At 42.2% G+C, this 17,970-nt stretch overlaps 1 protein-coding gene across 1 annotated transcript in view; it reads left to right on the top strand.

The window, feature by feature from the left end:
• The window catches only part of LOC139202031 (polypeptide N-acetylgalactosaminyltransferase 18-like), a 133,283-nt gene extending 115,313 nt beyond the window's left edge, over positions 1 to 17,970 (top strand). Inside the window, exons 10-11 of the mRNA XM_070831493.1 lie at positions 5,753 to 5,920; positions 17,824 to 17,970. Coding sequence (XP_070687594.1) covers positions 5,753 to 5,920; positions 17,824 to 17,970 — 315 coding nt within the window. The remainder of the gene's footprint in view (positions 1 to 5,752; positions 5,921 to 17,823) is intronic.

Genomic DNA, 17,970 nt, shown 5'->3' with positions numbered 1-17,970 from the left:
GACTAATGGATTACATGTAGCTAATAAGAGTTCTCAAGTATAGTAATAGAAATGTGTGAGTGTGTGTGTGGGTGTTCACACAGAGAAAGTTATTAGGATGCTGAACTTGTAAGCAAGTTTAGACAGAAATGAACAAGCTGCAGGAAATCTTGTAGCAGAGTTTGATATTTGTAAGAGGCTGAAAAACCATCCAGGCCTTGATAAGAAGAAACCAAGCAGCAGTTTCAAAGTTTAATCTTTGATTAAACTTTGAAACACGACCTTGGGGAAGAGAAAGAGCTTTTTTTTACGACAATGACTTGAGAAGATATTGATTAATCTTGTTGGTAGTGTATTAATGATTTGAAATAGTTAATTCACAGGGAGTCTGTTAAATAGAAACCAAATTATCAGACTTTGAAAACTTTTAACAAATAGTGTGTCTGTGTCTGTATGTGTGTTTGCAGGCGAAAAAATAATAATAATTACTGAGTTTCTAAAACTTTAACCTTTGACAGAATCGATCCATGAGAGCGTGCTTGTCGATGTGTGTTCATCAGCAGGAAAGAAAAACATTCACAGCCTCCCCCGTGGGATCAAATGCCATCTTGCCTCTTCTCAGAACCGTATTCCAAAGGTGTGAATTTCCAATGAGCTTTTGCTCTCACTCAAAACAACTGCAAAGGCATCACAGGCAGCAGAATACAGAGTAGCCCGCCGGTTAATTTTTCGGGTCATTAAAAGGCAGTGGAGATATTGAAACGGCTGTCGGTGCACTGAAGTAATCCATTTTCAAAATGACTGTGTCTGTAAGCCTATTAAAACTGGCACCAATCTGATCATTGTACGATACCGTAATGAGCTCTCCTTCTGTGTGTGTGTGTGTGTGTGTGTGTGTGTGTGTGTGTGTGTGTGTGTGTGTGTGTGTGTGTGTAAGCTGCAAAAAAGGGTTTTTTTTTGGTTCATTATTTGTATCTATGAATAATAGCTTTTCTGGAGTTTACCCTATTTATCTCTATCTTAAACTCTCCTCCTCTACCTCTTTCTGCTCCACTCATCTGGATGAACCTCTTCATTATGCACTGAGACAACTTTGCAGCTGCTGTGTGCTCTATATGTGTGTGTGTTTGTGTGTGTGTTGTCTTCTCGCCACCAGAGCAGATGGCTGAAGGAAACACCAGTGATTAGCCTGTCTAACTACATCGCTGGCTGTCAGTAATAGGCCCACCACGATCCTCAGACACAGATAGATCATAAAATCATTTTCATAAAAACAAACAAAAAAGCCTCCAGGTTGTAGCTCAGCGATGTTCGGTGTCAACTGTGTCATTATGTTTGCAAGACCAATTAAGGAAAAGCAGTGGAGTTCACTAAGCTTTGCAACGATCCCGCCGTCAATGGTGATTCTTATATTTCCTAACTCTAACCGTTTAAAAGTGTAATTTAATATTTATTCTCACAATGTTTTTTCTTGTTATGAATCTCATCTTGTGGATGAGAGAGTAATATAACTGAAGGTATTAATAAATAATTCATAGATATTATAGTTGGTTAGATATTTAAAATGCAGTGTGAAAAGACACTTTATGTTTGTCTTCTCACCTGTGCAAAGAACATACATCTAATTCACAGTTATAACATTTATGTAAAAGATAGAAAAATATTTCTTCGCCTTCTACTGGAATTGAGTATCCAGTCGATTTTGCCTAGTCTGTGCATTCTTTTGACACTTTGCTTGAAACAAGATATCTTAACATGACGTGTGCTCGATACTCGCGGTCGCCAAACGCTGGTTCCTAATGTTTCTAATCTTCTTCCAAATGACACTTCAAAATGTGTGGTTGGTCCATGCCCTACAGAAGAACACATGGTCTGACGTCAGCAGTACAATCAGGACAGGACATCACTGTTTTCTGATTTTCTTTTTCTTGGGCAGAAACAGGATTACAAACACAGAGGGTTCAGATGACTGTATCATTAAAGTAAGGCAACCTTCGTCATCATCATAGTTACAGTAACAAACATCCCATCACGGAATCTGCAAAGAAATTATTTTTGTGTAACAGACTGAGAGAAAACCAGTATAGAATATTACCCAGACTTCAGTGCACCCCTTACCTTTTGAACAAGATAAACCCCCAGGTCTCTGCCATGTGCATCAAGTGTAAAAAAGAGGTGGGAACTTATTAGCATTGCTTCTGGTTGTGTCCTTTAATATCTAGATTCTGGAAAAATGTTGCAAAAGAACTTAGTTCAATACTACTCAAAACAATAAAGACAGATCCAGGCCTGTTCCTTCTGAATATCCCTATCAGGCAGTTCCCTTTAACCGCTGCACAGCTGACCTTACTGGAAAAACTTTTGCTCCTACCAAGACGCTGTGTTCTTTTACAGTGGATAAAGGAGAAGCCTCCCTCAGTTACTCAATGGTACAATGAGACTTTCCAAGTTTTTCCCATGGAACACCTCAGTGCCTCCTTGAAAGGGAATGATAATGTTTTTTATCACATTTGGCAACCATTTCTTAATTATCTTCCTGATGCCCTTCTTGGTCTGCTACAAAAGGGATGTTCTTCCTTTGTTTTTACAAGTGAACGGTAAGCTTTGTAATGCTATTTGTTTGCTGTGTATCTTGTTATCAGGGAAGGAAAGGGAAGAAGTACAGATGATAATAATGTAATCCATGTGTTGGTATGCGATGACCTTGTGCGCTGATTGTAGTCCTTGTCTCTCTTTATTGCAGTCTGTACACTTGATTGGATCTCGTGCTGATTGGTTCCTTATTTTGTTCTGTTATTTAAAATCTAATAAAATATTGTTCAGAGAAACCTGAAAAAAAAAAAACATCCGATCACGGTCAGGGAATGAATGCGGTCTGAAAGAGGCAAGTGTTGACTGTTGGATAGGAAGCAGCAGTCTCTTGTGTTAAAGTCTGACGTTCAGTCGACCCAACCGAGCTCCTCTCTACGCAGACGTTTCATCACTCTGTTATCACCACACATCTCCCAAAACTCAAAACTCCTACAACCGCTAGAGGCCTTTTTAACTTCAGCGTAGCAGCCCATCGTCACGTTGGAAACGACAACAAAAGTCATTTCTTCATAGGGGTTAAACAGCAAATGTGTGCGCAAGTGACTTCTAGTAGCAGAAGTAATTATGACAGGAGCGTAGGAGGAAGTCAGGTGACGTCGTATGAAGAGCAACAAAGTCTGCAGGACTTTCAACCAGGAGACTGTTGTTTGTGTCTCGTGTGAAACCAATAGTCAACCTTGACTTATTTAACGTACATCGACCAATAGATCAATCAATCTTTATTTATATAGCGCCAATTCATAACAGCGTTATCTCAAGACGCTTTCCATAAAGAACAGGTCTAGACCAAACTCTTTAATTAAGAGAGAGAACCAAAGATTCAGGAATCCCCACATTTACTTGTGTGCTTATGGCTGGCCTCCATTCATCTTACGGAGGGCACTTAAGCACATGATTTTGGAACACTTGAAATGATGGATGCTCTCATGTTCATGGGAGGACCTTCTCTGTTTCTGCTAACCCCCCTGACACCATTTTCTGGACACATTTTACAATAGTGCGGAAGAATCTCAAAGTCTGATGGGCAGAAGGCCATGTCATGTCCTCACACACAATAATGCTCCATGCAGGAGACATCTTTGAACGCTGCTAGGGGCCTCTGAACTTTGATTTTTGTTTTACGTAAAAGGTCCAGCCATGGTCAGCATGTACCATAGGCTCTACGGTACATCTGTTGTGCTGTGCTTCATGTCAACAGTGACCAACTTCTGTCTTGGTATCTAGAATGTATCACACAGCACTTGAAAAAAACAGATCTGATCACTAAACATCAAGCTTTTTGGTCTCTTTGGGTGCTTGCTCAGATCCAAATGTCATCTGCAGAAGATAGACATTAAACACCAGAAAATCAGCCGGGCTCACAGGCTTTCTTCTGTCCGTGCCTGTTAATGTGTGCATCTGTCAGGAGAGATTGCTGTCTGTCTAACACAGCACTGTGCTAATCCTTCTATTAGAGGTTTTAGGAATCCGTGACAGGAGAGGAGATAGCATTAAGCCCTCTGTTGGGAGCTAAGCATCAATCTATTGACAGATGCAACTTTAATCGCTCTTATTAGCGCACATGCACATACACAGAGAAGGCGGTCCTCGCTCAGAAGCCTTCACACATGCTCGACACACTGCATGCACACGACAGTCTGTGCTGGTGTCGGTCTCACGGTGTTTCTAAACAGCAGCTTTAAAGCTCTGCGGCTGGTTCACAGTGTGATAACGGCTCGTATCAAGAAATGTCCTGTTCCTGCAAGACGGTCATCATTCTCATCAATTACCTCCTCAGAGCCTCCACACGCTCCTGTGCAAACACACACACAATATTAGCACACAGCCGGTGTTTCCGTTACGCCTCCTTCTCAACTTTCTCTGCTTGTTTGGAATTCATGTCGACCTTGATCCTTCCCATTTCCTTTACTCGTGTCAGCTTGTCTGTGATTCTTTGTCTCATCTTCTTCTGTTCTGTCAGACTTGAGGAAATGCATGTCTCACATTATGGTCTGGATTTTTAAACTACACACTAAGGTGTGATTGATTTACCTCGGTAGGCTTCAAAACTGGGCCAACATTTGCATTCATTACCATGTCCTTGTGTTTTCTCTTTTTTTGTTTTTTTCAGGTATGCAAAATTGCCTCAGCTAATGTTTAGCCATCCCTGACCTCTCCTCTCCCTCCTTCATCTCTTGCCGCTGAATATTTCCTCCTCCTTTCTTTTCTTCCTTTCAGTTTTTCTTCTTAATTAGATCAGTTACAGGTGGTCTGTTTATTTCTTGCAACATTTAAAGTGAGGATGCTGTTTAGAGACCTGGCAAATTTTGCAGGTGAGATAAAAAAAATACACTTAATATTCTGAAATTAGCCTACTTACAGTACTCCCCGCTGCTAATGACTGAACTCTCTGAGAATATAGGCCACAGCTTGGGATTTGAAAACGTGCATTATTATAAAATGCAGAAGTATCTGCGGTCTCACTGGAGCTCTCTTGATCATAAGAAACTAGTACAGAAGATGCCCAAAATGTGCTGACTGATGCTAAGTCAAGTCATGTGGCCAACAGTAGTGGGGTGCCACAGAGGTCTGTTTGAGGCCCATTACTGTTTACACTATGCTTAACATTATTCTTTTTAAACAGTGCATTAAAGTGTAAGGTTTGATAAAAGAAATAACACATTATCCCTCTTACAAATGAAAAGTCATAAACAAATAAAACCCCCCATTGCTCAATTCAGTACAATCAGGGGTTTAGCAGCCATAGCCTGGCATGTATGTATATGCAAATCAGGAAGATGCAAATCATAAATTAGGATGATAGCATATGAATGAAAATACAAGGTACCAGTTGTAATTACTAATTAGCAGAATAGAAGTATAAAATAAGAATGGAAAATTAAAAATCACTCAATGAACAATATAAAGTTCAACCGCAAGTCGAAAATGGAATAAAGTGGAAAATCAGGATGTGTGGTACCCAGAAATCACTTCCTTTAGGTTGTTTGGTGAAATTCTAACAAAAAACACCCTCTGATATTTTGAATAGTACAATACACATTAAAGAGGATGTTTTTCACCTGCTTAGGAGAGAGGAGTCTTTCTTACTTTTGGCTACTAAGGCTGGATGGAGGCTCTTGAGGGCCTTCATCAAACACGTTCGGAAAGTCCTCCTCCCTCAGCCCCTGTTTCTGTTTCCCAGCAGAATGTCTACTACACCAGCTCTCAGCAGCTTCACCTCGGAGTGCTCAGCCCGACGATCGACGACGACGACAACAAGTGTCTGGTGGACGTGAACAGCAGACCCAGGCTGCTGGAGTGCAGCTACGCAGCTACCAAACATATGAAGCTCACCTGGACGTTCACTCAGGTAAGCCGCACTCGAGCACGGGGACCACGTGGACAACGCAGCCTTTTCAGCCAACACCGTCCGTGCACAAGACAGACACACCAAACTCCAGCTGTGCACATGTTTCAGCCGCTTCAAGTCTGGTTAGATGTACCTTTGATCTTATTAGTCGGCTAATTGGTATTCAGTATGTAGCCTAACTGCTCCTGCTGCTTCTTGTCTGCTGGGCCGAAGCCCTATGGTTTTAGAGTGCCTTTTTTAAAATAATTGAGTGGGATTCAAGCCTCTCCCTACCACTGTGCATCTGACTCTCGAAGGCACCTCTCCTGGTTTTGTTAGCACACGTCTGCTGTTTTATAACAATTTTAAAAGCACATCTACTTCAGTTGGATAATGAGCTTCCACACATCCAGAGTTTCTGACTTTTAACAAGCCTCTGTCTTATTTTTAATCTTCACACTTTTAATGTTGTCTTAAAATGTGACAGATAAGTAGAGGGAGCTGGATAATTAGTATAAAGAAGACACTACTGTATTCATGCCTTAGGCATCTCTGGTCTTTGTGTGTGCATGTGTGCAGTGTTTTTGTCCCAGACATCAGACTGAATAAGAGGCTTACTTAACGATCATTTAGAATCCTTCCTCCCTCTTTCTCTCTCCTCCATCGTCCAGTGTCCTCAGAGAACAATACCTCACCATGCCCCAGCTCTCCAGCTTCCTCTGTCTGTAGCTACTGGGCACATTGGCAGCGGAATCTGCCCCTAATTAGCATTGGCCAGAATCAGAGATCTCAATTCTAACTTATGTCAGAAGTCAAAGAGATGAAGCTCATTAGGCACATCCCCAGGGGCTTTTGAAAAGAAGAAGCCCATTTTCTTCATAAAAAGTTTGGTGGAGGAGTCAGATAAGGCCTGAGATTGAACTGCTTGCTTTTCTAACAGAGCAGATGAAATGTTAAATGTATTAAAGATTCAAAAGGGAAAGAGAGACGTGAAACGAAATACAGTAAATTCAACATTTGATCACATTTCTCGGGTCAAACTTGTTCCCTATTAGTGAAAAGGGATTAAAAGTTAAAGTTACAGAGTCAGTAGAGTGTGCATACCAAATGGCAAAGACATCTTCACTTATAAAAGTAATATGTAGTTACAGCCTGAGAATAATTCCAATCAATTGGAACAGCAAAGTGTACAGATTTTATATACAGACTGAGAAGCAGACAAAGCACACAGGATCAGGCAGCGCTCACTTTAGGTGTCTAGAAAGAAAAAGCTTAACACATCACTATTGATGCTGTTGTTGCAAATGCGCCCAGTAAAAAGAAATTTGTGAGAAAAAGTCACAGTGATGATACAAGGATTAGATTTTTAAATCCCCATCAATGGATTCTTTTTTTGCCACTCATGCAGCAATATATGCTCAAAGCACAATATTTCCATATTATCACCCTCCACAGTTAGAATGGCCAACTTGTTGGCACGCAGCTCCTCCTTTGCACATCCAGCAGAGACAGAATAACACTAGCGTCCATTTGGACGTCATTTTTCTGGCAACCTGATGATTCGGTCCTTTATTGAGTCTCCTTTTAGTTCTTTATCTGTTAATGTTACGCTATTTTTACATCACACTTATATTACTTACATATTTGTTTGGTGCTGGACAGATTGTATATGTCGGGTTTTCACTGTGTTTTTTCTGCCAGCTACAACTGGAAACACGGTTGTACATGTGCATAGCTGTGCTTGGAAAACCCAAACATTGAGCCAAAATTTTTTTTTTTAAATCCATGTAATAATTCTCTGTGGGTTCGTCACTGGCAGCAACAACCCCCGTACATTACACATAACAGTTTGACAAACTGCTTATAAAAAAAAATATGTAATTAGTGCAGCTTTCATTTAACAGATTACACAGCAGTCGCATTCAGAGGGAAGTCTGGAGTCTTCCATCTATCAGTGGTGATACATTAAATGGAATATTGTTTAACCAAGCAAATAATTAAAGGCACTTGCACTGTTAACATGACCAGTGATTCTCAGGCACATCCCCTGATTTATGCTGGCTGCTGTAGCATTATCATGTGCAATGCAATTTATGCTAATCAGGAAGCTTGGAGCTTAAGTACACGTCAACAGTAGTCTGATCAAACAACACGCACCATAAGCATGCGTTGTCTTATCACGTGCTTCACTACATGAGTTTATGCAGTAGTCTTTATGCTAACATCAGCCCTGTGCTGGCCTGTAACAGACACTAATACAGATTAGCCTTTGACCTAACAATTCTTTTTGTAAGTTAGTTATGAGGATGGTTTTCAAAGTTTGTTGAAACCATCCCAGTGCTAGTTGTGTTAGGCCAGAGGGCTGCTGACAGCCTAACCACAGGTACCAGAAGTGTGTCTGTATATTTGTGTTTATGCACGTATCTATAATTCTGCTCTTTAGCACTGAGGATGTTGGGAGTAGGAAAGCCTTGGAGAGTGTAGGCTTGAGGAGCTGACACACAGATGGAGACACAAGGAGATGAGAGAGGCAGAAAAAAAAAAAAGAAATATACAGCTTGAGACGAAGAAGAAAGGTGTAGAGATACGGGCAGAAAAAGAAAGAAGAAAGAGGCGAGAGCCGGAGAAAGGCAAGGCGAGAGAACGTCAGGAAAGAACAGAGGAGAGTAAAGAAAAGGGAAAAGTCGGAGAGAGACTGCTGGAAAAGAGGAGAGACAGAGGGAGGCAGCGTTTCATGTGAAGCGGGCAGTCAGTATTTGTGAATTATTGATAAGTAGATCTTTTACAATATTGAACTGAGCTTGACTCTAAGGGAACAGCAGTCAGTAGGGAGACAGAGAGAGGGAAAGTGGGAGACGGGGGAGAAATTGCCTCATAAAAACAAGAACTGTTCTCTGACATCACTTTATTTTCTTACATCAGTTCATCCTCTGATGGACACCATGACTAGTGATAGAAAAGGGAGGTATGGTGGTAAATTCTTCATTTAATTAACATCTGAAAATTCTATTCCTACAATATAGAGCCTTCAACAGTGAACAATAAGGCCGCTCTTTCGGTATAAAGCTCAATTTATATTGCATCATTAAATATTAATGTTTCGTTGTGCCAAGGCAAATTGTGAGACTACTTAACTCATCTGGACATATTTTGCCACAGAACCAAGCTTTTGTCGCGTTTGTGACCTGATTCAGCATCGCATGCATCTCAGTTTCTAATCCACAATAAGGTAAAAAAGTAAACCCTAAAGAACAGGGGCCTAATCCTGGCGGAGAGAACGCAGCTTCTTCATGCTCAGTGATTGAAAACCACCCACACAGACACTGAAGGCACAGTAACATAGCTATTTATCGTATCTTGCGTGGTTCTCCAGTGTTTTGTAGAAGACTTCCTGCATTTCCTAGTAAAATAAAAGTATTTTTATTTCCGGTAAACGCTTAAAAACACAGAATTACAACCGCAGAGTGCTTCAGACTCGTGTCCTGCCTCCTGCAGCCCTCAGCTAAACCAAATGGAGTATTCCAGTAGGTCGCACAGACACAGCCAGCCTCCTGTTGTGTACATAGACTGTGTGGTTGTGTGCTACAGTCCTGATTCTTCGGGAATTGTCCAGAGTTAATGTGAGAAACCGGCTTCTGGAAGGACAGGAAATGACACAGCCAGATAGAACTAGTTTTGATCCAAACTTGCTCAAAGGTTTGTCTGAACAAAATGTGGAGGTGCAAAAGCACTAGTTTTCTCCCCCAGGTCTAAAAGTGGGGGTGCAGCTGCTCCACCTGCTATGCTCACAGAGCTTCCTGACCGAGAGGACTTAGCTTGCAGATGAGAGCAAAGTTGAGACATCAAGAGCAAACAGCTATTCTTATTGATCACAGTATTCTGTATAACCCCGAAGAGCTCTGGAAATAACTCTCACAGTAGTTTGATGTAGCTTACATTCTTTATGCACTCCTCGACTGTTGTATTTCACAGGGGGGGGGTTTCTGCGTAGCATTCAGATAATCATGTATTTCTAGTACACGATAGATGCTATTTAAACCACCCTACGTATGACAGTTCTTTGTGGAGTTTCGCCTGCGTTCACTTTTTAGAACTTCTCCCTGAGCAGCTCCTTCCTAAGAGTTTGTGAACACTGCAAACACCAGCTCGTGTCTTCTTCACACTCTGCACACACACAGCTGTGGCATAAGTCAATAACACTTTTGGAAACTTTTAATTGCTATGACTGTGTGTGCTGTGTATGACTTCACAATCAGATTGGTGTTATTGACATCTTCGTGAACTGCAAATATTACTTTCTGCTTGTGCAATGTAATAAGAAAGAACCCTTTGGCTTTAAATATTTAGAAGGTACATAGCGGCTTTGCCATCTGCTTTGTCAAATTGTTGAAGTTCAATATCTCAGAAGTGCATCCCCTGCAGAATAAACCTCATATTGTCCCACCTCGTGATTTCTTCAACTTTGCCAATTGCCTTCTGTAAGAGGCGTTTTGCAAGGCTTTCGTTTCATGTAAGCAGCTGAGCACAGTGCACATAGTACATCATTCATAGGCGTATAAATACTTGTCATCTTTACAGTCAATTAAAAAAAATCTGCAGAGGAAAAACTGTACAGTAGCAATGTGTACATATGACCCCAAGGGTGCTGTATACACACTGGATATCTACTGTGTTACTTAAGTGTGGGTGTTTGGCTGGTTTAAGTTAATGAAGGATGAAATTCTTTCCCCCCTCCAACGCCTTGTGAAACTCTCTTAGAAGACGTGATTCTAGCATCATCAAACTTCTGCGCGTTCGCCAACAACATCCTACTGACAACAAGCCTGGGATATAATTATCTGGAGGTCAGCTCACCCAGCGTCCACACGAGCCGTGAGGTGAAAGCAGCAGCTTCAGTCTTCGCAGGATGCATTCAGGCACAGCACCACTGTGTAGGTCACCTGTGTTTCAGCGGTGCTCAGGTACACAATGACTGTAAAAATAGACATGAAGCCTAACAATGCTTTGCTTTGGAGATTTGTACTCCACTTTGAGTTGCCGCTATCCGTGGCTCAGGAGTGGACTTGCTTATGGACAATTATTTTCATCCATGATTTTATAAAATTCTTTAGTGCAATCAAAAATGACATTAGTTATACTGTATGTCAAATACAAACGGTCTAATATCATTTCTTACATCATTTTAATAGTATTTTGTAGCAACTAACAGGTGTGTCATTCTCACACTGTAGTTCATGTCCCTCTTGGATCGAGCAGTAACCCCTTAGAGCATTATTAAGGGGCACTTGTGGCCCCCTCCCCGAGGTGATTAGACCACTTGGGTTTTCAGTCAAAAGAGGAGCTCAGACATCCGGAGGGAGGAAAGCTGGTAGGAGCCAGCTGATGTGGTTCAGGCATGTGGTCAGGATGCCTCCTGGGCCCCTCCACTTGGAAGTCTTCTGTTCACATCCAATGGGGAGGACACCCCAGGGTGAACCCAGAATGCTCTGGTGGGATTTTGTACCTCATCTGGTCTGGGAACGCCTCAGGATCCCCCAGGAAGAGCTGGAAAACGTTGCTCAGGAGACGGATGTGTGGAGTGCCCTGGTCTGGATTGGATGGATGGATGGATGGATTGGATGGATGGATGGATGGATGGATATTATTCATTCAGAATGTAATTATGACAAATACAGGGAATCTGTGACGCCTCAGTTTAAGGGGAGCAGACGTGCTTCACTGTTGCTGCTTCATTTCTGTGAAAATAAAATAGGTTTATTTCAGCAAATTTGACTTTTATATGAATTGCATTTGCACAGGCACTTGATGTCTGATGCTCCAGTCTTCTGTGATGTTTTCGCTTCGGGCAGTGCTTTTGCTCACCACATCCTTTGAGGTGAATGACTTGGTGATTGAGCCTCTTGCTGACGGATTGCCTGCCCTGTCGGGCCAACCCGCTGACTGGCTGTGCTGTCTGATAGCTTTCTGGCTGACTGGCTGTCTGACCGACTGATTAACTAGTGTTCCCGCCTTAATAGCAGGGAATCAATAGTGTGGTCCAACTCTGCACTCTGCAGAATGACAGACAGGCTCACGGCTGATTTGAGGACGAGGTGCTGGACAAATGCCAGAGTATTTGTCTGTGTGTGTGTGTGTGTGTGTGCATGCATAGGTGTGTGTAAAAGGTTGTGGGAACAAGAGTGTGTGTGTGCTTGTATATGCCTTACCTTTTCTTCTGTACACTTAGTCAGAGCTGCACTCCACAGGGAAGCCAAGAGGTAGAGCAGACTTTTAAGTACACTTGTTAGAAGTCACTCAGGAGGTCGTATACTGAGGGAAAGCCAATTGACTGGTTTTCGGAGCAGAGGGGTAAGAAAGGTCATTGTGATTACTTTAATGGTTCTTTTACTGTTCCATATACAGTAAGAGCCATCAGCGAAGGTCCACCATGAAGAGTCTTTCCTGCTATAATGTCCCATTAGCAGCCCACTGCGGCAGGCAGTGTAGAAGTTAAAAAAAAAGTCAAACCCAGTGCTGCAGAGCTCCTGCTGTTCCTGACGGCTGAAGTTGTGGAGGAATGGTGTGTTTTGTGCAATGCAGTAAAATAAGGCAGTGGGGGCAAAATCCTTGGAAGTGTATCCTCAAACACAGACATACAGTCTGGTCCGAGCTGTTCTTTCAACTTGGTAAAGTGTATAGAACAGCTGAACAGCACAGACAGACTCCCTCTAATGAATTAATGACTGCCTGCTGTGTCACATCAGCTGAGTACACCTTTATTAAATAAAACATTAGAGGGGGGGGGGAAAGGGCTGTTTCACACAGCAACTTTAATCGTTTGGTTTCTTTTAAGACTGTGACCTGGTAAGTCGTTTGATTAACACAGATGACAGGCTGTCAGGCTCCGTCCTGCATGGCTCAGTGGATGAGAGATTGATGAGGAGGCATCAAGCGTCACCGGCACTACTCATTTTCTGGGGGAAATCCTGCTGGTAATTACTGACTATGCCCCAAAATACATGAAGCTGTTTGAGAGAAGACGTAAACCTGCATCATTTGATTGTTTTGGCCCCTCGGGGGCCAGTGCATTAAGCTATCAGCACACTATTGATAAGATTTTAGTTTACAATGGGGTTTATCAGAGTCTTTTATTAGAAAACTGCTGCCTGCTGCTTCTGGAAAACACTGAGACCTGTGAGATTGAATCAAACCAATAGCAGGGCGTAAAACTAAACAATACGTTGAAAGACTGCTCTGCAGAGCTGAGGGAAACTGCAGAGTTGATGATAATTCTTTGTGGGTTTGTGGAATGGACTCCATTCACATTACACATCGTTATTTCATCCACATGAAAATATAAATACTTGTAAAAATATTGAACTGTGCAGCTTTAAGGTGGTCTGGCCTCTCCTCATGGGGAATAACTAGAGCTCTGTATTCATGTCCACTCTCTAATGCTGTTCCTGGATCTCAGCTTCACCTCTAACAAGGTGCTGATTCTGTCCCTCCTTGATGAAGCTTCTGATTCAAATGAGCACTTCTTGTGAATCAGCTGCTGTCCGTACCGTATGCAGCAGAACCCTTTGTGTGACTGGATTTTAGATACCCTATTAGCTAATATGCAGTCTGACAAAGTCTTTTGTCCCCAGATGCAGGTGGAGAGGACATGAAATACAAAGAGGCCAATTTAAAACAGTAGCAATTATCAGCAAATATGTGAAAGGCCACAATACAATCAATACTTACAGGCGCCTTCCATTGCTGAAACCCTCATTAGGTCGACCTTGTTGAAGCTTTTCACCCTTTTCTAAAACAGGTAATTGACTCGCTATTGCCTCTCAAATTGGATTTTGAGCCGTGTTATATTCTACCTGTCTCACATGAAAGTGATCTGTATAAAGATTTGAGGGGTTCAACCGGTCGATCATTAGAAATCAAATAGGATTTAACTGAGTTCCTAGCACAGCGTGGTCTAGCATTTCACTGAGAAGCCTGGGATCAATGTAAATAGAGGTTAACTGTTGTAAATCCCATATGAGCATCTCGCATAGATTCCCTCTCCTCTCGGTCCCCCTCTCATCGATGAACGTGCGTGTGTGTGTGTGTGTGTGTGACACCAGAAAGTGTGTTATCAAGTGATCACACGTGCACACACACCGGCCAGCAGATATCTGTGCGCACAGACGAGCGGGCCGAGAGAATCGATGTCCTCAAGGAGAGCGTGACTGTGTTATCGCTCAACACAGTTCCACATTTTTATTGTATGTGTAGTGCAGTCAGCCCATTCTCATAGGGAACCTAGAGTTAGCAGCAAGACTCAGCGGTTAGATACACTAAAACACTGTGGTACACTCAGTCCTCAGTGTGTGTGTGTGTGTTATTGTGGGAGATGTAAAGCATATTGATTTTCCTAAAGCACACAGCGAGTTTGACAGAAATGGGTTTAGTCTTCTCTCTGCCAAGGCTCAGGCTCATTAAAACATATTACTGTTCTTGCCATATAACTAAAGACCTACTTTGGGTGCCAACCTATTGTTCAAGAAACTGAGATGTACACACACACACACAATCGAGAGGTAGAGGCTCATATTAAATGACAGTAAAGCAAGCCTCTTATTGAAAGCGACATTGTTAGGAACAAATACAGAGTCACCACACGAACACGCACAGATTTTGCATCGCTGCACTGTCTCCCTTCATCTCTCTCAGTTCAGTTCACTACAATCTGCTTTATTGGCACAAATATGAGATCTGCGGTATTGCCAAAAACATCTAAATACCAATGACAGAAAGAATACAGTGCCCATTGTATGGTAAACAAAAAGAACAAGAGAAATAATATCAGCGTCTTTGTAAATTGAGAAGGTTACAAAGAAAAAAAGAAAAACAAAGCATGTGCGTGATTCACAGCCTTCACAGGTCAGTTAGTTGTTTGTTTGGTCCAGTTTCTATTACTGAAGAGAAAGGAGACATTAAGTGAAACATTGATATTACAGAAATGTCAAAAACGTTTCTTACCATTGGGGTTCTTGAAAGATGCAGGTGTGACCAAACTAGAGCAGAAAACCAACACAGAGAAGACCTATATCATATAGCTTGTCAGTATTTTAGTCTATGACATGTCACCATTATGATATCGAGAGCTGATGCCAACATCTTCATATTGCTTGTTTTGTTTTTATCCCACCAAAAGTTGAAAATTCAGATATTTCAATTTACAACGATGAGGAAAAAATAAAAGCAGCTGTCTGGAGAAGCTGGAAGCAGTTAATGTTTGATTTTTTCTGCTTGAAACAATGAATCAATGAATCATTTATCAAAATCTTTGTTGGCTGATTAATCCACTATAAGACTAATTGTTTCAGGTCAAATAATCATCAGTGAAATATCTACTTCAGTGTTTCAGGGTTCACTCGACTCCGCAGTCTCCCTCGGCTTTACGGAACGCTTCAGTTTCTTTCAGCTCATTGTTTTGGTTCATTCTCTGGTTCGCTCTCTCATTAACTTTGTTTCAGCAGCAGGCAGCAGGTGGAAAAGGAGAGTGGATTAGATTCATCAGGTTTACACTAACGTGACTCCAGATGAATGCTAATGCTGCTCTGCGTCTGCAGGATGTCAAAATAAGTCACTGTTTGCTAACGGGTTTGTCATATCAGCTTCATAAGATGACAATGTGTCAGTGATGCATTGGCATCTTGTTTTTGCTGCCCCCAAGTGGCCAAAGACGTCACTGTAGGTTTAAGGAGAAAGGCCCCCGCAGGTCAGCGACACTCGCTCTTATCTGGTGTGCATTCATTTCCCCACCCCCACGGAGGCAGTCTTTTAGACTCGTCCTCGTTCTAAATATTGTGCACCATTTCGATCTGTTCTCTAAAATTATGCATTTTACCTAGAAAACACTGGCAGTTTAGGGCACAGCATCATGATATGATTTTTAAGAGGACTGTTCAAAAGGTTGCCGAACACTGCCGACCTGAATAAATGATGCTTTTTATTTGTTGGTGCTCTTGATGAGTGAGGCACTTATTCATAAGTAGGACGTGGAAAGCTCCACATTGCCGCAGTGTGGACTCTTGCCCTCTGTCCACTGTATTAAAATGATTCTGATTTGTGATCACAGGCTGTGAAATTCAAAACGCAAGGTCAAATATATACTGGCTGTGCCTGACAGGTGATATGATTCTGCTGCTTTGCTATAAACTGGCTCATAATTTTTACAGCACACCTCCAGCAGCTGGCGGGACACGCGCTGTAAAAGATCCAGAGAGTCAAACTTTAGTTTAACCATGGACACAGGGAATACTGGCTGGCTGGCAGGTGGATACTTTGTTGTGTGGCTTTATTAAAATCATTAAATATGTGAGTGTATTCTTTCTATAAGTTGATGGGTTTTTATGTTCGCCTACAGTTTGTGTCAGGGATCTGTTTGTGTCGGCCTGCAGAAGGTTCAGAATCACAGCTCTTCTCTCTCAAACAGAAATGCGCTGCCCTACTCTGGTTAGAATACACCCTGACCACACCGTCCTCTAAGAACTTCAACCAGATCAGCAGAAAACCAGGCTGGTGGTCACAGCCTTCCTCTAAATAACCACAATGACCGGAAAGAGGAGTAATATGTAATATGCATGCGACATGTTCATATTCACCAAACCTTAAATTGTACTAACAGTCTTGTAAAAACTCTAGCATTGGCATTCCATGAGTGGAATAGTGGGTGGTAAAAGTGATGAGACTAATCCGATGATGACGGATGATGTTACGAGCAGCTAAACATGTATTTCAGCCTCCAAACACACTAAATCAGCTCCCCTAGCTGGCTTCTAACAATATGAAGTGCGAGTGTCACCGAAAGCCAAATCTACCATCCACCCGCCAGGGATGAGAACATTTTCTGCCAACGTAGGTGAGACCAGCTCAAAAGGGAAACTTTTACAGTTCACTGTGTTGGTGTTGAGCCGTGCCCCCTTCGTTATCTAATGTTTGACATTCTGGACGGAGCTGCTGGAAGTTTCAACACATTAAAGATCAACACATTAAAGAGATACAGGTCCCAAATTAAATGGATTGTAGTAGAAGGCGAAACCACCCTTTAGTGAGGCGTACTAATATGGATGTTGCGATATTTTCACTGATTCCCTTCTTATTGTAAGTAGACAAGTTGGCAGGGCTACCAAAACGCGGCCTCCTGACATCGTCTTTCTCAGTCTGTCCCATGACCCTCACCTTTCAGGTCATAGCAAGAGTCCAAATCTCCTATATGATGTCATCAAATGGGCCAAAGTCTGCTCTGTAGAAGCACTTACATTTCCAAAACAGCACAGGGCGTCTGACTTTGTTTCTATCCCCAAAGGTGGCATTTAGATATTTAATGTGCCAACAGCTCCACTGCTGGTATAATTCTCAATTTACAGTGCATGTGAATGTGTTAACAGCTCTAACCATCACCCATTACAATCACGCACAAACTCGGAGGGCTTTATCCTGCTCATACCGCGGCTACTTGCCAACAAAATACCATTTAATCAAATAAAATATGAGTCAGTAATGAACTCATTTTGATTGCTTAGCTATAGCTGCACCATGGTGCCCTTATTTCAGCCCTCCAGTAAAAAGTCCTCTTTCCTCCTCCGACCGTCCAGGAAGACGCAAACACCAAAAAACATTTTAAATTCAATTTGATCTTCAGACCTTTAGCAAAGCCTCACTGTTGCTGCCTTCAGCAGTTCGTTTAGAGCTTCAAACAGTGGCCATGGTAAAGAAGTGCAATAATGCGCTCAATTTTGTCTCGATGTCACTAAATAATGCATTCAGCAGACAGAACACGCGCCAAATGGAGCGGCATCCTTCATGTGTGATATATTTTCCAGTCGCAGCATCACCTTGCTGTGCGTTGCTCCTTGTATGCTGTGAATCTCACCCCCCCCCCCTCTGTGTTTCCCCTTTAGGGCGGCTCCATCCAGAACATGGAGTCTCAGCGTTGTCTGGAGCTGGTGGAGAGCAAACAGTCGGAGTTCACTTTCCAGCTGGCCATCCAGGACTGCACCGACCAGAAATGGACCATCACTAACGTACTGACTGTCCTGCCACAGTGA

The sequence above is a fragment of the Pempheris klunzingeri genome, chromosome 5 (genome assembly GCF_042242105.1).
Source record: "Pempheris klunzingeri isolate RE-2024b chromosome 5, fPemKlu1.hap1, whole genome shotgun sequence".
Taxonomy (NCBI): Eukaryota; Metazoa; Chordata; class Actinopteri; order Acropomatiformes; family Pempheridae; genus Pempheris; species Pempheris klunzingeri.
The sequence above is the reverse complement of the archived record's forward strand: the minus strand, read 5'-3'. Positions and strand labels throughout refer to the sequence as shown.